The sequence below is a fragment of the Papilio polytes genome, unplaced genomic scaffold, assembly GCF_000836215.1.
Source record: "Papilio polytes unplaced genomic scaffold, Ppol_1.0 DF824146.1, whole genome shotgun sequence".
Taxonomy (NCBI): Eukaryota; Metazoa; Arthropoda; class Insecta; order Lepidoptera; family Papilionidae; genus Papilio; species Papilio polytes.
This window is the reverse complement of record NW_013525058.1, coordinates 498,629-519,751: the sequence shown is the minus strand read 5'-3', so window position 1 is coordinate 519,751 and position 21,123 is coordinate 498,629. Positions and strand designations below refer to the sequence as shown.

Below are 21,123 nucleotides of genomic sequence, written 5' to 3'. Positions count from 1 at the left end.
TCTTCGCTGGTGCTATATCAGCGCTTGTGTTCATGACTGTACTCTCCGCGGCTTTCGGATGGGTGGCCACGGTCATACCGAGGGTATACACGCATTATATCAGTGCTGCCCTCTTCGCGATCTTCGGTCTGAAGATGCTGAGGGACGGGTGGAAGATGGACCCCAATGAAGGTCAAGAGGAATTAGAAGAGGTGCAGAGTGAGTTAAAGAGAAGGGAAGATCAGGTGCGTTTGTTTTTATGTTAATTTTTATTGCAATATAGGAGCCACGTCTAAAATAAAAAATGTCATTCGGTAAATTCATGTTTTGGTAGTGATGTTCCATAAATTATTTGTTATTTAAAACTATAGTGTTATCCGCTACGGAACAAACAGTAGTCAAAGACAGATAGACTTTTATCTATATGATAATGGTAGGTAGATGTCGATAACTATCGGATGATGCCAATGATATAAATAAAGTGTTGCTACCGCTGACAGAACCATTCAATGTTTTTGTTTATCTTTCAGTGTCTTGTATTGAACACCTGTACAAATCATATTGTTATCTCAGTTATTTTCAAAGAGAGTAAAAGAGATAGTGATAAGGCCTTATTCATCATTCCATCAGAACTTTTCAATGTTATCTTAACGTATTTTCGCAATACCACTTATGATTCGAATCTAATCAAGTCTGCAAAGAGTAGGTACATTTATTATAGCAAAAAATATTTTCCATCATACTTTTACTTTGTTGCGGTTTTTTACTAGTATTAGAAAATAACTAGTAATTAGGTTCCCTTCACTGACTAGATGAGGCATAGCTGTGCATTTCACGGTTTCAAGGTTCTTCCCCGTTTCGAAATAAAATGATTCGTGTTACATCTATTTTTAGTTTCAACATGACTGTGTACAAAAATTAAATAATAATTAAAAGTCGTAAAAATAAGGAGATAATATAATAGAATACAGAGATCTTTATAAGGCTATTATTACCAGAAGAAATAAATTTTATAATATTATTTTTAAGGGTTATTAATATTGTTTTATTCATAGAATCTAGAAAACTACATCTCAAAAATGTCGTAGTTTTACAAATGTTGAATTCCTTTATTTTTTTATTTTCTTTTTAATGTCCATACATCTTTTGTCTAGGCAACGTATTTACGTTTAATAAATCGTTCGAGATTTCGAGATACGTTTTCCAAATTAAAACACATCATGGGAATGATAATAGATTAATAATGTACAGGAGTCTACGAAAGAACGGTCGAGTTCGCCCGAAGGTACGGTGTCGGTCAAGTCGACACAGTCCGAAATCCCTGGGCCCTCGCGATCCCCTGTAGCGGAGGGTCCCGAGGCTCCCAGGGCCCCCGAGAGTCCAGAGGAACCCCAAGCGGGGCCCTCGACGCGTTCAGAACCGCTGAGGGTGATCTTACGTCATTATGCCTGGCAGTACGAATGACCACCTTAGTTTTCTTTTGTTAGCTTAGCCTTTATTTACGTTCCGTTTTACGCACAGACCATATCATATTTTTATTGAAAATCTTGCTTCTTTAGGCCTCCATGGTTAATTATTGATGTTAAAAGGAATTCAGCATTTGAATAGATCATCGCTTTTTATTTAAGCCCCATCAGTGTAAAAATATGAATTGTTTAAATCTCACTTAAAAAAAAATCGTCATTCGCTTATAAGGCCTGTTTTGCCGCAAATTAGTAATAAACAAAAAAATCAATTAATTTGACAGTAAAATAAATGAAACCGAAACCTTTTTTTTATAATTAGAAAAAGGTTTCCTATCATTGTGTCTAAGTAGCTTGTAATCTAAAATACCTGTTGTTTGGGTTGGCACGTCGGTAAAAAGAGAACTTTTGTTCCCGACGTGCCAAATGAAATACCGAGTACTCTACATTGTTATTAAGTGTCAAAATAGGCCTATTACTTCGTCTTGTACTTCAGTTTTTTTTTATATATTTTGCTGTAATGTTTTTATAACTGACTGGGCTTCACACAGTTGTACTGCCATTGAAATATTGAAACTTGTTTGCGATAGATTTTAGTCCCATAAACATTATCAACCATAATTCACCTGTACCTTGAGTCATCTGTGATAATTCTTGCTTTGTATGTACTTGAGTAATTACAATACCCATTTACAATGTTATTTCACGCTTAGCATGTAGATATGAGATACAATTGCATTTAGAAAATAGAAATATATTAACACATTCACTGCCACAGACTCAGAGTTCACTGCGTATAAAGTAGTGGCATTGAACGTGTTAAGAATGTATCTATAAGTCACAGTAGAATTTAACTTGTCAATTATAAAATCACTTTGACGTATTAATTACAATCTGAGTAATATTTTCCAGGACGAAAAAGAAGAAACTCTAGATATGTTAGAGCAGGGTCAAGCGGAGAACAGAAGGAGAAAGAGGAATGCGATAATAAAGGTGCTGTTGCAAGCTGCATCGCTGACATTCCTTGCGGAGTGGGGCGACAGGTCCCAGCTGGCGACTGTCGTGCTGGCGACAAGAGAGAACGCGGTAGGAGTTGTGGTGGGTGGGTCGCTGGGACACGCGCTGTGCACTGGCCTGGCAGTGATAGGGGGGAGAATGGTGGCGCAGAAGATCTCAGTAAGAACTGGTGAGTTTACCCTATATTTATGTCTAGGTTTACAACTTTCGTGATATTAAGGTTTTTACGATATTTTACTAATGTTGTTGTAAGCTGCCTGTGTTTTCTTAATGTGTTTTTTTTCTTTTTTAGTTACAATAATTGGAGGCATAGTGTTTCTGTTCTTCGCGGTGAGTGCTTTAATTATCGGCCCCGGTGAATAGATGGACAACTAAATGTATATTTATTTTATTTTTAAGTGAATTTTTGTTTTAATGTACTGTGTTTTAAAAAAATTCAACTTACCTTTATTTGGAATTTATGATGTTCATAACGACAGATGATATCAGATTTTGAATCTTCTACATAAATTATTTAACTGACAAAAAATCGTAGAATATTCTCGAATCTTTAACATTTTTAGAATGAAATTCACAGATGAAAGATTTTTTAAAGTCCGCCGAGTAGTTTTTCCGTGAATCATATACATGCAAAAATCCAAATATACAAGTCTTTCCTCTTTATAATATTAGTATAGATATAAAATTACTCACATATAAATGTTATTTTTTAATAATCGGCAGTAACACATTAAATATTAAAATAATTATGAGATTTGTATCATGGTTATAAAGTGTATAGATGTATTATTTGTATGAGTGTTGTAAAAAAAACAATGTTTTGTATTGATATTAAGACTCATTCATTCAAGTCCAAAACTCGATGTCTAAAATTTCTGTTGGCTCTTAGACTACATTTCAATTTTTTTCAATTAAAAATTCACACCGTCAATTAAAATACGACTGAAACTGTACAGATATAATGACAAATATAAAATAATATGCCAAATACAAATTAAATAAATAAAATGTGACAATGGTTTCGTAAACCATATAAATTATTAGACAAAGTATTTTTTACTAAGAGCCTGTCACACCACTAGCTGATAGAGATTTAGATAGCGCAGTGACGTCACTGTTGGATTGTTATCTGAATTTACACGAATTGTGGGACAGGCCCTAAATATAGCAATTGAAGGTTATACACGCTATTAGCTGACTGTACTTTTGTCCTTCAAGTTCAAAAGGTTATACTGAACACGTCAAGGTCAAACTCCTTAAATATTAACGTTTATTTAACTATAATTTCTTGGCTTATCTCAGCCATCTAAATAATTATTTTCGTCATGAGGCAATAAAGTTAGCTGGCAATATTGTAAGTGCCTTGCGTTCTTTGAATTTATACGTATCTTGATGTTTACCTATGAATAATAGCTTGAGTTGGCACGTCGTACTAAAGAAAGTTCTTATGCCCGACGTGCCAAATTCAAATTAGGGTTATAATTTTAGCGTAGCTTCTCTAGAAATTGTGATATGCATAAGAAATTTCTAGAAGATTTCATTCGTATTTGAAACGTAAAGTCTTTTCGTTGATTTGAAACAACAGAATTCGAGTTCTGGAAAATTCAGGGCACGATAATTTTTTTTTTTAATTTTAAAAAGGAGTGTTTAAATTGGTCTTTTAACAATAATTCACTTTACCACCATATCTTCAAAAAAAACACATTTTTAACATAATCTACATAAGTCACCTTCTTACTAAATAATTAAAATGCTTTTAAAACTTTGTACTTTTATGTCTGTGATCTTATTGTACATTATTTCAATAGATTTAGTAATGCAATGTTTTAAAACGTAACAGAATAGCATCGAGACGTTAACGTGCGTTTTCACTGACGAAAAGTCTGTACAAAAATGATTATCTCCGTATTAAAGAATTGAGATTTTTAATACTGGTTTCGTCAGTGGAAACCCACGGTTTGTTTAGTTGATAATCTTAAGTTTCTTTATGATTAGCAAATTATCGTAATAAAACGATTTTAAACCAGTTTAGTTCTGATGTTCATACATAAAGTTGCATTTCGATTGATTGAATCACTAAGGGAGTCCTTTATTAGATATTATAGATAATTCTACATTAATTGATTGCTTAGGTAACCATTAGGCGATTGTGATAGCTGTTAGTGTCTATGTTGTGTTAATTGTTACGTTCTATACTTTATAGGCATTACATTTTTAATTTTCCCCAAAACATAAAGAGTACTTCCGAAATAGCGACATTATAAAAAAATAAATAATAAATTTGTTATTTTACCCACTTTACATTATTCCAGTCCAGTGGTCATATCCTGTTATAGATAAGAACTAGCAAAAATACTTACTGGAATGCTTTGTATATCATTGTGCATTTTCATATTTTCGTGTTATAATCCAGCACTGGATTCGATCGTTGGACTGTAACAATGTAAACTAGACAATACAAATGTTACGTCTTGAGTTGATATTATTTCTCTTTAAAAATTTATAAAATTGCAATAAATGTATGTAATATTAATGTTGATTATTGTTATTGATGCTAGAATAACAGTTAATTGAAAATAAAAATGCAGAAATATATTTAGCATAATCTGTAGAATTTTGTAAACATATGTAAAAATATTGTGATATGTATTATATTTTTGTATTGAACTACAAGGAACTGGAATCGTTGAAAATAAATACTAGAATAGCTTTCCAAGTACATATGTAAAAAAAACTTGTTGTGATTTTCTACCATTATTTAATGACAGTAGGAAATGGTAAGAATTTAACTGGCAACACTCAGAATACGCTAATGTAAAAATGTACAAAAATTATTAACAAGTTCCCTGGATATATCTTTGTTTATTTTTGTAAGTACAACAATTGTCTTCTCAAATATTTCATCCGAAATACTTGGTGTGGATGATAGTATTATTTTATGTAAAAATCCTAATAAAAATATGTAAATGATTGTAAATATATGTAAGTTTTATTAATATCCTTCCTTATTGAAACCATAAATCACGCAGATTCGTATTTTTAAACCACACTTGCAAATCTTAAAGTTCGACTAAATTGACACTTGATACTTAATCTTTTTTGAGACAATTTGGCGTTTTTGAGACAATTTACGTTGGCTATAAAACCGATAGAAACATACGCATTTCCCGATGTGCCACTTTTAAGCATAATGACGCACAGAAAGAGGACATCTTCCCTTACCCTGTCAAACCTTCACCTTTTCCATCCCTTCAATATAAGGGGGAAGCTAAAAGAAAAATAATTAATTCTAGAATTATTTGTAATTATTAGTATAGTAATTATTTGTCGCTATGCTAAATTATTCAAGAGATATTTCGATTAACATTCAAAAAAACCTTAATAGATTTTTTATCTATAAAAAATAATGACATTACGATAAGCTTATTTAATCTGTCTTCTTTAATCAGACTTTATTTAATCCTCTTCATTATCGTTTTTAAAATGTTATTTATAAGTCACGTAACATCGATGATTGATCGGTTTTTAAACGATTTTAGCACATGTTACCTAAAGACAATTATCTAAAGCTGGTAACACCAGCCGCGATAATAGCAAATTTCCTGTTTAAATACATACCAGGGTTTCAGCAATCGGCGCCCCCTACTGTACAAATCCACAAAAATGGCGCCCATTTACGTCCGGCGCCCTGGGAGTTCCCAACCTTGCCCTACACTAATATGGATACTGCATATATCTGAAGTGTAGGTAGGGAATAAACCCACTCAAAAAGAAATAATTCTTTTATTTTAATATACTGAGCGTAACATATTTTGTCATTTTATGATGATATCTATTGTAAGTCAAATAAAAAATAAACCTTAAAAAAAAAGAAAACATAATAATATCACATGAGTAGACAAACGGTGTAGAGAAAAAAATCTTTAAAAAGATCAATATTGTTACCTATTTTGATAGGGTTGTCGCAATAGGTTAAGTTTGTTGTTTTTTTTTTGTGGTGTGTTACCCTTTACATAGTTATGCAAAATTGCCATTAATTAAAAGTGAGCCGCGTACCCTATTTTGTCCACTGGCTATGCCGTGTAAACCGGTTTTTACCAGTATCGGTGCGTTTTTCAGCCAGTGGTCACAAGCTCTACCGTTTTTATACTTATGTGACAATACACTTCGTTAAAACTTAACAATTATTAAAATTTGTAATGTAATTTATACTTAAAAATAAACGATAATCACAAGTTTCTTAATAGAGATCTATAAAATCTTGATTACAAATAAAATGACAAGAAAAAAGGTATCCAAGATACGAAATAAAAAATAGACATTCTATGTCACTTTTAACAATTTCTGATTCAAGTCTTACAAATACCACTAAAATACTATAACCTAAAAATATAATAATTTTATTACACAAATAAAGAAAATTTGATCTTAAAATGATTGTATCTATAAAACCCTGTATTAAAAAAATAAAAATAAAACTATTCACTACTAAATCAAGACAAAATCACAGCGAAATTGAAAAATTAACCTAAAAAAACGACATCTTGGTATTTTTTTTTTGATTTCTTGGTTTCAGTAGTGATTTTCCCTCGTCTAGTCAACGGTGTTTTAAGTGAGGTAGACAGATATATAATCGTCGCAGGCGTCCAGCACCGCTTGTTGCAGGGTGCGGTCTCTGGCGCGCAGAGCCGCCGTGTGGCTCGGCAGGAATAAGCACATGCGGCCGCTGTCACCCCACGAATGGTTCTCTGTACCTATAATAAATACTTATAATACCTTTTGACTTGATTTATGAAGAACTTTCAACTTTGAATGCGGCGTGGAATAAAAAAAAGTAGTCTATGTTCTTCCAGACTATGTTTTACTCTATGCCTTTCATTGAAATCCGTTCAGCAGTTTACATAGCCTCTAACAAACATCCATCTAAACTTTCGCATTTATAATAGTAAGACGAAGAAAAACCTTTTTGCTGTTTCGTGATAGGCAGACATTTAATAGAAATTGCAATTTCACGTTTTTTTGACACAAAAAAAACAATCTAACTAATATTATAAATGCGTAAGTTGAGATAGATGTTTGTAGCTTAAACTGCTGAAAAAATCTCGATGAAATTTAGCATAAATGTATGAATGAATGAAGTATAGTAGAACACACAGGCTACTTTTGTTTTTTTTTTTTTTAATTCCACTCGGACGGAAGCTAGTATATAAATAAATGTGTATCGCTGTGAGCTGTGAGATACCGACCGTAGTACTTGAGCGGCCATTGGTGGTGCGTGTGCGAGCGGGACAGCAGGCAGGCGGGCACGGCGCCCGGCGCCAGCACGCGCGCCGGCCACCACGCGCACGCGCCCAGCTTGTGCCACACCACGTCCTCGTAACTACGCACAGCATACCTTACTGACACCGACACTCCCTTTAGAGCGCACACCTTTCATTAAACTATCGCACAACCTTTGTGCGACTGTCGATTGTTTCGCAGCCAACTAACTGTTTAGTCGCACAACTAAAAATCGAGTAGTGTGCGCACCTCTATATAAGTTCATTGGAATCGAAGCGCAACTAAACAGTTTTGAGATACTTTAGTTAAAGATGTGCGCACGTTGTTACTCTGACCAAACTTAAGAAAATCATCTGCTTTTAATTTTTTTTTAATAAAACCAGATACAATTTCACTATAGAGATGTTGACAGTAAAAAAAAACACTAAAACATGTTATTAGTGTTCTAAATTTTTATACTAGATGGCGTTCATTTTAATTCCATCTTCAGATAATGTAGAGAAGTCAAAATGAATCATAACAATGACAATTGAACACAATTTCACAAATGAACGTTGTTTGCGCCAATACGCCTTCCAAATATTAATAGCAATGTGCATTAACGTAAAAATAAGCAATGAAGTGAAGTTGTCTATTTTATGACCTTGAATTGACATTATTGTTTCTTTCATATTTTGTCCAATTAAACGCATTGACACCATATCTGAATTTTCATATTATATACAACAATCAACTATTGCGATGAATAGACCATTAAAAACTTACAAAATAATATTCTCTGTAAAGTTATATGCAAATACTTACAGAATACACCTAAAAAAGAACATTTTTTCATTGGAAAACATATTAAAACGTGTATCGTTACCCGACTTTAGGTCCCCACATGCAACTGGGGCACAGCTCCACATTCTCCTTCTCTTTCTTCACAGTGCATATAGTGCGGGTACTCGATAGTATTTTATCCACAAAAGTCACTTGCTTCTGGGTTTTACTTGGTAGTTTCTTACGGTCTAAAAAATAATTAAAAAAACACAATAGATGCACTTCACTGGAAAAAAAAGTCCAACATAGCCTCATAATATCTTTTGTATATTTACACAACTAAAGAAAACGGCTAAATCAATTAAATAAGTGAAATTTTAAACACTCTACAAATGCTCAATAAATTTTTTATAGAACTTATTGAGGAAAATTAGTTCCCTTAATTTGTTAAGATAAAATTAAATGGGTCGATTGTTATAATAATAGTACAATAACTTACGTATAATAGTGACCAGCCATTCTCTGCGGCAAGCGAGGTGGAAGGAGGAGGGACAGTTAGGGCAGAGACGCAGGCGGTCTCCCTGCCCGCACACCAGGCACCACGGTATGTGCAGAGTTATAGGCATCTTCTCTGGTGATATTGATTTCTGCAAAATAAATTCAATGTTACATCAAGGTATAAATTACTTAATGAAAATAACAAAATAATATATTTTATTCGATGTTTTCTGATTTTTACAATGCTACCAAAACAATAAAAGTTATGTAGACTGGCAACAATGATGAACAAAGAATTAACCAACAGTGGCAACATTATACTTTTTCATAATGTTGCCATTATAATACTTCAATATTTCTTTAAAATATAAAAACACATTTTACAAAAAAAAATATAAACAGTATTTCATTTTACTTTATTCTCAATTTAATAAGTATGTAACAAAAAAGCAATTGCTGGTTAAATAGTTATCCAGCATTTAAGGTAAATTACTTACATTATTGTCAATATTTTCTTTGTTTTCAGTTTGTTTGTGTACAAGATTATACCTCCAGCACTGATGCAAATAATTCTCAATTTCTTTCTCGGATACCGATTTTTTTATTACCATTTCAAATTTATCTTCTGTACTTGCATCTATATTTTTAACATAATACAAGCATTCCTCATTTTCCTTATTATCTTGTAGTTGTGAATAAAATTCATCAAAAAGCATCTCTTTTCCTCGCCTCACAAACTCTTTGAAAGCATTTTCATATTTTCCTTGTTTTAATGGAACATGCGTTATGTCATATGTGATATTTAAGTCTGGTTCTCTTGATTGTAATGGCTTTACACTCAATGGTAATGTGTGATCTTCTTTGATTTTTCTCTGAAATGGCAACATTAACTAGTAAATAGTAGTGAAAAACATATTTCTTTAGGCTTATAAGAGTACTTTGTGTAAATAATTTTTTATGTGTCCATTGGTAAAGCAATTCATAGAGCGCATAAATTGATTTTTATTTATAGGAATGGATGGATAAATGTTATATACAAATGTATCAATTGCAAATTACAACAATAGACCAACCATATGTGGATTATAATTTGGATTTTCAATTTAGTCTTTTTAATTTTAATTAAAAAATATAAGTGTAAAACTATACCTTCCTAGGGACTGCAGGAGGCTTGACTTTGATTGGTACAGGCATTTTTTCAGATGGTCCATAAAATGGTCTGGATCTTTCAGCCAAATGTAAACATGTGTATGGAAGCCACATTTTATTTCTCGTACGAATTGTCTCCACATAGTAACATAGTTCTGTTGTTACATTTATACCATCTTCACTTGGGGATATTGCTAGAACTGTATCCAAACAAAAACAAATTAATAATTAGAAAATAATAATATTCGGAGTCCTTCTGTAGTCTTCCGATTTTAGAATCTTAAGATAAAAAAGCTTAAGTACTTCTTCTTACAGAAGGTACAATAATGATTTTATAACACAACTGTTGTTTTTTTTTTCTATACAATGGGCATTCGTTTATAACTATGTAATTAAACAAACAAAACAAAATTAACTTTATTTCTGTACCACATGCAGTAACATTAAGATTGTCTAATTTTTTTCGAATTTCAATTTACAAGTGAAGTCAATTAATCTTAAAGTTATAAAGGAAGTAATTAAAGATATAATTATGTTAGACCAAACCTTTATCATCGAAAAATAATCCCTTTTCATCTTTGATTACTTGAACTTTGGCATACACCTTTTTGCAAATGCGAGCAAGTGCAATATCACCTAATTTCCAGTGTAGAATACTCATTATTTAACATGCATATATTCAGGTTACTTGATAACTAACAATTATGTGTAAAAGTTTATAAAATTATTATCTAAAATATGGATTTTGTATTTTCTAAATTTATTACAGCCATCTAAATTGTAAAGGAAATTTATCATTAGTCAAATAAGCTTTTAAAATACCATTATCTAATAATGGTTAATTTATAAATGAAAACTAGCAAGAATTAAAGTAATAAAAATTAAAATCATCTAAAAAAACTCATATTTATGTTTAGGAAACGAATATTTTTTGAAGAAAAGATCAAATGAAGACATTAACTGGCATTAGTTAAACCAGTGGTGCCCTCTGTTGCCGAGTAGAAATAACCAACTCTGAGTCGAGTTATCTATCGTTGAGTAGTAGAACTAAATTTCCTGTTAGCAGATTAGTTTCAGATAATAGGTGGCAGCACTAACACATTTTTGACCTAAATATTTTTCATGTATATTATATTGTTCGCAAAAAACAAAGCAAATAGTCAAATAGTTACAAAGGTAACAACGTAAATAACTTAATCCAAAAGTTAATCATTAAACTAATATCAATATAATTACAAGGTCTTCCATAATACATGGCTATTTTTTTACAGTACATTGTTTAATAAAAATCTTAAAGGAAATAGAAACAAAACATTAAAATTAAGATTTTAACATACAGAATATTATTCATAATTTAGTAAAATTCTCGTTCACTTCTCTTATTTATTCCACATTTAAATGCTAAGATTGATTACCACTTACTATAACACAAAATACGTAATAAAATGTTTCATATCTAAAATGTCGTGATTTTTAATACATCGTTATCATTCACCCTATTATCAATATATTTCATAACAAGCATATCTTGAATAGTTAAGATGTCGGCTCACGATTGGTTCATCTCGCTACGATGGGCGTTATACAGCATCCAATGGACGGCAGATTTCGTATCTTGTTTTGAGATGGGGGAACGATTGTCAAATGATGACGTCACTACGTCAGTACTTTATATAATGTACAGAATATACCTAGATGGTAATCTTGTAGTGTAGTCTAAAATTACTTGATTATACGCAGATTTAATTCTAATAGATACGTGCTATAGAAATATTAATATATATCGAGAATTAAAAAAAATATGTCATGAAATAAGCCTTTCGTTGTCTCGAAGCTTCCAATTAATGAAATTCATTGCTAACTTAAGGCAATTTTATACGATTGTTTTTCACAGAAAAAAGCTACAATTTGAAGTTAGTAACTATACATTTTAATTTAAAGTAACATTAGCATAATATGTAACGACGTTCAGATGGCTCAGTTGATTTAATTTTTACAGTCGAGGAATTTTATTTCCTACCCATTTCGGAAAAATGTACTTTGACATTCATCAATTACGTCGAAAATTTGTCATATCAACTTACGTGATAAGTTATATCTGTGACATTGTTTGTATTGCACAATTTACGTACGTAAATCCAATTTCAAGTGGTAAGGGAATTTAATTCCCTGACTGCCGGTCAAGGTGTGTTCATGTCGCAGTGAAAGTGTTAACAGATGCGCCCTGTTATTGCCTACTGACTTTCACTCAGTTAAAGACACATTTAAGTTGCAAATTCAATCGCAATAACTGACATAAATTAAAACTAAAAATTGTACTTTTTATGACATTTGGAAAAGTAAACGAAATCGTAATTAATGACTGTTTTAATAGTTAAATATATACAAATATTATAAAGAGGAAAGATATGCATTTTTGGATTTTTGTATGTATTTGATTCACGCAAAAACTACTGGGACGATTTCAAAAATTCTGTCACCATTAGAAAGGTAATTTATCTGTGAGTAATCTAACTAGCATAGGTAATATTATAAATGCGAAAGTTTAGATGGAAGGATGTTTGTTAGTTTGTAGCCTCAATGGCTGGACGGATTTTGATGATATTTGGTACAGATGTAGAGGATAATCTGGAAGTACACATAAGCTATCACTTTCTTTTAAATTCCACGCGGACGGAGTCGCCGGCGTAAGCTAGCAATTAAATAAACTGGGATATTTCTTTGTAAATTTACGATGACTGTTCCATCATAATTACATCAAGTACTGCAATCTAATTTATTTCAATTCATAAATTGACGAAGGTTTTGTAGCAAAAAACACATGTTAGTAACGTTCTAAAATGAAAATCTGACATATTTCTCTCTAAACTAGTTCAGAAGGTTTTTTTTTTATTCTTACGTCACACCGGACACTTGAATTAAGTGATACGGTTTCTATAGTATTGTAACGGTATAATTCGGTAACGCTTATAAATGTAACAATATCTAGTTTTTTTCCTTCTTAAAATGTCAATTTAAATGGCTAAAGATACCGTTTTTATAAAAGACAATGCAGAGTGAGTCTGGAACACAATCGAAGTGTTTTTACCGGTCGTAGCTCGTGCCATGCTGACGTCCGGTACAGTCGGGAACAAAACACATTTCAATAATTAATTTATTACTATGAGTTTGTAATTACCTCTTGAATAATGTTTATTTTTTTTAAAGTTAGTAAATATAGGTAGTAAAATAAGAGAGTTCTCTCTCTCTCTCTCTCTCTCTCTCTCTCTCTCTCTCGTAGTAACCTACAGTTATATCTTATTTAGTGAATGTGTACGCAAGATTAGAAGGTAATTGTTCCAAATTTAATACATCATATTGGTACTTATTTTGTTATCAATCTATACTAATATTATAAAGAGGAAAGATTTGTATTTTTGTATGTATTGAAATAACTCAAAAACTACTGGGCCGATTTCAAAAATTCTTTCACTATTAAAAAGCTACTTTATCAGTGAGTAACATAGGCTGTGTTTTTACTATTCTAATTTCACGCGAGCGTCGCAGGCAAAAGCTAGTTTAGTATATTTATACAACAAAATTGATTAAGGGGTAACGTTTTCGTGCACGACGATACATCTATTGTCAGCATCTGTCGTAATTTTTTATTGTTTCGATCGATTCCTACTTTTTTGTGCTCGCGTTGTTTGAAGGGAGCGCCTCAGATGAACATCAAAATTATCTTTTATATGAACACTAGCTTTCGCCCGCGACTCCGTCCGCGCGGTATTAAAAAAAAGCAAGTAGACTATGTGTTCATATGTTGTTCATCCAGACTATCCTCTACATCGATGCCAAATTTAAGAGAAATCCGTACAACCGTAGGCTACAAACTCTAACAAACATCCATACATCTAAACTTTCGTATCTATAATACTAGTATGATAAAACCTATGTCTCTCTTCTCTTCTTTTACGCCTTTAATTCAAATAATAAAATAAAATAGAGTTTATGTGGTTAAGATTTTATTTATTAAGTTAACATTGTTTAATTTGAAGCAGGGAGAGTATGAGAAAGCGTTTATCTCTGTATATTTACTAAATAGCTGTTCTCGTGCGATTTCATCCGTATAAAATGATAAAAAATTTGATTTTATTGTTTACTTTTGTCAAATTATTAATTGCAAATGTCAAAATGACATGACATGTCAAATGGCAATCCTGCTTTCTTGATGTTGGCAGCAACTTATGGTCTCTTTCCCACATTAGGATTTGTATCCAAAATATTTACCCCCTAAGTTTAATGGCGTGAAAATATATAGCCTAAAGTGTGACGTAAGTGTAGGGCTTTTTATTAAAAAAAGAATTATTCAAAAATATGCTGTAATTGCTGACATTTTAGGCAACAGAGAAATGTGTGTTTACGCTTTATTATAATATTTACAGCTAGTAAAATAATTAATAAAAGATTCTGTTATAAATTACTTCTTTTATTTTCTTTAATTATAGTATTATTATAAAAAGGGAAGAATTGTATTTTTGTACGTACTTGATTCACATTCACTTGATATTGCATTATTATTTTTTAATTTCACGCGGACGAAGTCGGGAGCAACAGCTATTGGTAATTAAATTTTCCTGACCATGTCTAATACAGAAGAGGATGTCCTCTTCAAAATAAATATAAAAAGTATATTTGTAAAAGTCAACAGGATGCGGCGGATTGAAAGCTTTTGTCGTTTGACTTATTCAATAGTCAATTAGTGATGTTTTTTTATTCGTTTAATTTAGTAACAGAGAGTTTTAGTTCAATAGATTTTAAAGTATAGTGAAAATTGTCAATATTCAGTCTTAATAATCTTACTAATATTATATAATATTATAAATGCGAAAGTTCAGATGGATGGATAGATGTTTGTTAGAGTTTGCAGCCTAAACGGCTGAACAGATTTCGATGAAATTTTGGTATAAACGTAGAGGATAGCCAGGAAGAACACATAGGCTACTCACTTTTTTTTAACTCTATGCGGACGGAGTCGCAGGCGAAAGCTAGTCTTACATATAAATGCGAAAGTTTGGATGGATGGACGTTTGTTAGAGTTTGTAGTGTAAACTGCTGAATAGATTTCGATTTGGCGTAGATTTGACCATTGTCTGGAAGAACACATAGTCTTTTTTCACACGGACGGAGTCATGAGCAAAACTTAGTATTGAAATAAATCCAATAATAATCGAATAATAGTAAAGTCGTAGTATAAAATTAATTTGTTAAATGAGTTACGCGTGTAAACCAAACAGGTGATTTACAAACAGCGGTACACAAAGACGGTTTAATGAGAAAAAAACAATTGAATGGTATTTACATGAATGTTCATTGATCGACGAGATCGATAACTTACGTAATTATTGCACAATTATTATAGTTAACATGTAACTTACATGCATAAGGCGGTGCCACACTAACAAAATCGCAACGTAGGGAATGTTTTAGCTACTTCTCGGTAATAGATTTTTGGTAAATTACGTTTTTTTATTACTGCAGCTTCAAATTACCACTAGCGTTTTTGGGGGGATAATGGTAATAAATTTTAAAATATTACTAATTTTAGTAATCATATCATACTTCATACTAATATTATAAATGCGAAAGTTTAGATGGATGGATGGATGTTTTTTTGAGTTTGTACCCTAAACGGCGGAACGGATTACGATGAAATTTGGTACAGATGTGTAGCATAGTCTGGAAGAAGACATAGGCTACTAATTTATGTCTTTTTTATTCCGTACGGACGGAGTCGCGGGCGTAAGCTAGTTACAATATGAAAACAAAAAAAGAGAAAGAAATATCGAATCGACTGGCTGTCATATCAACAATTAGCTTGCGCTCGCAACCCAGTTTGTGTGTAATTAAAAAGAAGTTCTGTTCTTCCAGATTTTGCACTATATCTATGTCAAATTTCACCGAGATCCAATCAGCCGTTTAAGCGGTAAACTATAAAAATCTTCCTTTTATCTAAAATTTCACATTTATAATGTTGAAGTAAAAAAGTAAGATATCGCCAATACTTTTACATGTATAAATCATAACACATAACAGCAGGTGCGTTTCGTATTCGCTAGTGTGAACCATCCCTTATATCGGAGAGCGTCAGCGCAGCACGAGATGTTTAATTGTTGCTTAAGATTACACGGTCAGTGCCGGACTGAGTCATTACTTTTGACTATGGACAAGGTACAAGCGGAAGCGGATTATAGCAACTTTCACTAGTTATTTAAAAAAATGTTAATAATATGACAGGTTTCGTGTGTATTATTTTAATAGAATGAAATGTGATAAATTACTTTACATTAGTTAAAATTAATTTTAACTCTCATTCGTTACAGTTCAATAAGATAAGGAAGGAGTAAAGTTAGGTTATTTTTTTATGTGACTAAATAATTGTCAGCATCAAATATCTAGCTGAAAATAGAACGCTAATAAAAATCTACTTGACTTTCGTTATCGCTCTATAAAGAAAATTAAAATCTTAGTTGTAGAAAAAAAAAATATTTGTGGCAATACTTACTGTCTTCCCGATACAAATTTATAAGAATTTAGAACGTAAAATATAATTTACTATTGAGTAAAAAATGTCCTTCTTTGTGCTTATAATTGTCAGTATCTTGTACCACTTCAGTTCACATAACTGGACATACTCAGAGACGGGCCGTCGCGAGATGGGCTCGTATCCTAGCAGCTGATCGCTTATAACAGGATCGAATGGTTTTGATACTAAGGTTATATAACTAGCTTAGTAACTGATATATTTACTAGTTATGACTATCAATTCTATTTAAAATAGACGAGAATTATTGACTATGCATTTTTATGAATTTTTTGATATACAATTGCATTGCTTACGTTTTTTAATCGACTTAAAAAAAGAGGTTATCAATTCGTCCGTTTTTCTTTCAATAAAAGAGTGTACCGTGCGCAAACCTGAAACTAAATTATCGCAGAACTGTTTAGTCTCGCTTTTATTCCTGTGAGCTTATATGGAGGTGCGCGCTCTACTCGATTATTATTTTATATTGAATTGGCTGCAAAACAATCGACAATCGCACTACAGTTGTGCGATAGTTTGGTCAAAGGTGTGTACCCGCCCTAACTAAGCAATTTCGTGTTATTGCTTTGCTTGTGACTGATTTCTCTAAGTCATTATTTTTTTCAAGTCTTTACAGTTTACATGTATCTTGGTTTTGTTCTTACAAGTATCAAGTTTGTTAGATCGCAGTAGTGCGCACGCGCAGCGGCAGATGCTGCGCGCATCTGTCTCCGTGGTCTCGCACGCGCCAACCTGTCGCGCGCACAGCTGATCCTAACCACCTACTATACTTTCTTTTTTATTATTATACAGTATAAAGTAACGATGTCCATCGAGATTTTAGTTCCTAACAAGGTGACTTTAGTCTTCTATCCTATGTGTTTATAATTTAACATCAGAAAACACTAAAACTCTCAGTATTTCTCTACTTATTATTAATGTACTCGCTTTATCCTGGGACTCCGTCCGTGTGGGATTAACAAAAAACAAAAGTAAGTAATCTTTATGCTCTCCAGACATGTATGCCAAACTTCATCGATCCGTACAGCAGTTTAGGCCACAAACTCATTCATCCATCCTTCTAAATTTACGCATTTATAATATTAAGTACGAAGTAAAATAAAAAAAAGTAAAATAATCTTATATTTGGCTTCTTAGTCCAAGTTAATTTTGAGTCAATTCGTCACTCTAATTAGATTATTAGATCGTGTAAAAGTGACGTATAATTGTGGTTAATTGTCATACTAGTAATAAAAAAAAAACAATTTAGAAATGCGCATAAGAGGAACTACATTAGTTAATGCTGGTCGTTTTATTAATCTCTGAATTAGTCTGGTTTTTCTATACTGTGGCATTTAAAAGATTTAATAATATCGGAGTAATAATTCAAGGGCATTTAGTACGATTGGTACAATCAGGTCTCCGGGTCGTTCGGTTATTTGGCACATCAGCTGCTTGTACCAGGTGAATCGATAACTGACCGCAAAATCGATATTAATGATAATTTACATTCTTAATTAAGAGAAACATCTTGTATTATTTAAAAGGAAGATATATTCACCTGATGTTAATTAAGAGAGAATTCAATAAACAAAATTAAAATTTATTTAAATTAATATTTTAATATTATTAAACAAAAATAAATCCAGGAAGGAGAACGTCTTGGCTTATAAATATTCGTCAATGGTACAGCAAGAGTACACGTTCTACATTTAGAGCTGTGTTTATGTTAACATTATTCGTTAGATGGCGCTAAAAGAATAAACCAACTCCAATTTTATATTTCTCGCCATACTAATATACTCATCATCATCAACTTGCCCTTATCCCTTACGGAGGGTCGGCACACTATGTGCTGCTCTTCCATACATCTCTAACAGCCGTCATATCTGAATCCTCTTTTACACAATCTATCCATACTTTCTTCGGTATTCCTCTTATCCATCCATACTATAGGACTAACTAAAGGAAATATTTGTATTTATGGATTGTTGTATGTATTGAAATAACTCAAAAACTACTGGGTCAATTTTAAAAATTCTTTTAACAACAAAATGCTACGTCATCGCTTCTTAACATAGGCTACATTTTTTAAATTTCACTTGGAAGTCGCAAGCAACAGCTAGTCAGTAATGTACAGCCTCCGATATTTACTTGCTGGAAAATTTGGACTTGTCTGTAACAGAGTAAATCTAATTCGTATATTGTACAAGACTTCAACTAAGTTGTGTTGCGATTACTATTAGGTCATTGCACTCGAAAAAAATCCCTAAGGGGCAGGTGGGCGGCAGCTGTGTGCTGTAACCCCACGCGTTATCTCACCCGTTGCTGTTAGTCCAGTGTTTCTTTGTAAAACATACTAGCTTTCCCCCGCGATTCCGTCCTCGTGTAGTAAAAAATCAATTAGCCTACGTGTTCTTCCAGACTATCCTCTACATCTATACCACATTTTATCGAAATCCGTTCAGCCGTTTAGGGTACAAACTCTAACAAAACAACCATCCATCCATCCAACTAAACTTTCGCATTTATATAGTCTCGTCAGATGAACTGCCCGTCTACTCGTCAGTAAGGCGACTTTCTACTTTTCCAATAAGAAATGTATAGAAGTGGGAAGTGTTTTTGACAAGAGAAGGTATCCTTTTTTGATTTAACATTTTTTGAAATTGTGAAAAAACATGTTTCTTTTAATACGTCCATCATCTAACTAATATTATAAATGCGAAAGTTTAGATGGATGGATAGATGGATGGATGGATGAATGTTTGTTAGAGTTTGTAGCCTAAACCGTTGAACAGATTTCAATGAAATTTGGCACGGTTGTAGATGATAGTCTGGAAGAACACATAGGTTACTTACATTTATAAAAATTGCGCACGTCTCCGGGGGCAATAGTTGGTATTATAAACAGTCATTAGTGTGATAAATATAATTTTTCTCGATGTTATAGAAATATTGAAGCTTTGTTTATAAATTAAAGCCGTACCAGACAAAATGATTCACGGTACATTGTCCGTGTGATTCACGCGACGTCGCTCGTGCACGTCACGGATTGTTTGAATGTCTTCTATATTTTTGCGCGTCGTAGACTCTGAGTCATATGGACATAAATATTGCTAATTATGTAATTTAAATTGGATTTACCAGAGAGCGTCGAGGCTCAGGAGTTTAAGCACTGAGGTCTTGGGTTCGAATCCTGCCATGTGATTTTCGATTTTCGAATTTCATATGTACATAATTTACCCGACATTCTTACGGTGAAGTAAAACATTGTGATGCCTGCACATATCGGAGAAGAACTTCAAAGATATGTGTGAAGTCAAGCCGCAGTGCAGTGTGGTCGACTATGGCCTAGTCAACCTAACTTAGAGTAGACTCCGAGCCCCCTCAGTAGGGAGTTGTAGTGAGCTGGTGATCATGAAACTGATTTTTTTATTGCGTAATTGAGGTGCTGTGTATTGTAACAGTCGGTTTCCATTGCCGTCCCTACTAAATAGTGATACACTTTCAATTTCTGTAACAAAAACTGTGATATGATTTTATACAGGTGGTTCAATAAAAATTGACATGTATAAATAATTTAATCAATAATGAGCAGTTTTAGTTTTTAGTGTTGCGCTCCGTAGCGGCAAGCTGAGGACAAAAAGATGTCTATAATCTCAAGAATCTCGCAGACGTCGCAAGGTGTTGCGCACGCGCCGCGCCCGCACCTGCAGTGTCAATGTACCCGCTGGGAGCGAGTATAGAAGATTCGATCTGTGCCCATTGATGTACGACACGAGAATATAAATACATTAAATTACCCCGTAATATGAAAATGTATAAATCACGGTAAAAATAATTATTAGATATCGGAGATTTGGGATTTAAATATCACACAGTACTGCAACAGCTTCTATATATTATGAAATGATTACCTCAGTCATTTACATTTTTAACCGCTGCAAGTGAATCGTAGATTTTGCTTCGTAAGCGCCGTTTACAATCTACGTCAACATTTTTAACGTCACATTTCAATATTCGATACCATAACACACAGTTTTAGACGTATTTTTGTCGATCTTTTTAAATTAACTATGGTTTCAATATGTTCCGAGATTTTCTTATTAGATTTAACGTTACGAAAGTTATATAACTATTTCTTCAGTTTATTATTATTATAAATGATTTTTGAAGGCATTGGAAGTTAAACAATGAACATTTCGGTATATGTTAAAAAGTATCTTTAGTGTACAATGGAAACAAATTATTTGACGTCGGTTTGATCTTCAAATCGCTGGTCAATTTTAACATCTTTGTATTATTCACTTAGTAAATTATGTAATTATTTTAACATCTTTAGATAAACGCGTAAATGTTGCGTACACGATGATAATTTAGTCCTATTCCCATCCCCCCCTTTTAAACAAAGAA

General features: G+C 32.6%; 2 protein-coding genes across 2 annotated transcripts; one reads left to right on the top strand and one right to left on the bottom strand.

Moving 5' to 3' along the window:
* Window positions 1-5: 5 nt before the first annotated feature.
* Window positions 6-3,494, top strand: LOC106111710 (GDT1-like protein 3; the record flags this gene model as incomplete). Its single annotated transcript, XM_013293853.1, has 3 exons — window positions 6-224; window positions 2,355-2,628; window positions 2,752-3,494. Coding segments are annotated over 3 exons (564 nt in total), but the record flags the coding sequence as incomplete, so codon positions are not given.
* A 2,814-nt stretch (window positions 3,495-6,308) lies between these two features.
* LOC106111808 lies at window positions 6,309-10,904 on the bottom strand. Its single transcript, XM_013293963.1, has 7 exons — window positions 10,695-10,904; window positions 10,149-10,348; window positions 9,497-9,871; window positions 9,001-9,148; window positions 8,605-8,749; window positions 7,706-7,839; window positions 6,309-7,213 (listed from the first exon to the last, which is right to left on the bottom strand). The coding sequence occupies exons 1-7, from the start codon at window positions 10,807-10,809 to the stop codon at window positions 7,068-7,070; spliced, it is 1,263 nt and encodes a 420-aa protein (XP_013149417.1). The 5' UTR covers window positions 10,810-10,904; the 3' UTR covers window positions 6,309-7,067.
* Between the last annotated feature and the right edge of the window lie 10,219 nt (window positions 10,905-21,123).

What these genes read in the sequence shown, in the direction of transcription:
- LOC106111808 (XM_013293963.1), bottom strand. Translation starts at nt 10,809, where the DNA reads ATGAGTATTCTACACTGGAAATTAGGTGATATTGCACTTGCTCGCATT. An exon ending in ATTATTTTTCGATGATAAAG is followed by an intron (nt 10,349 to 10,694) that starts GTTTGGTCTAAC and finishes GTTTGGATACAG; the next exon opens with TTCTAGCAATATCCCCAAGT. An exon ending in ATGGCCGCTCAAGTACTACG is followed by an intron (nt 7,214 to 7,705) that starts GTCGGTATCTCA and finishes TATTTATTATAG; the next exon opens with GTACAGAGAACCATTCGTGG.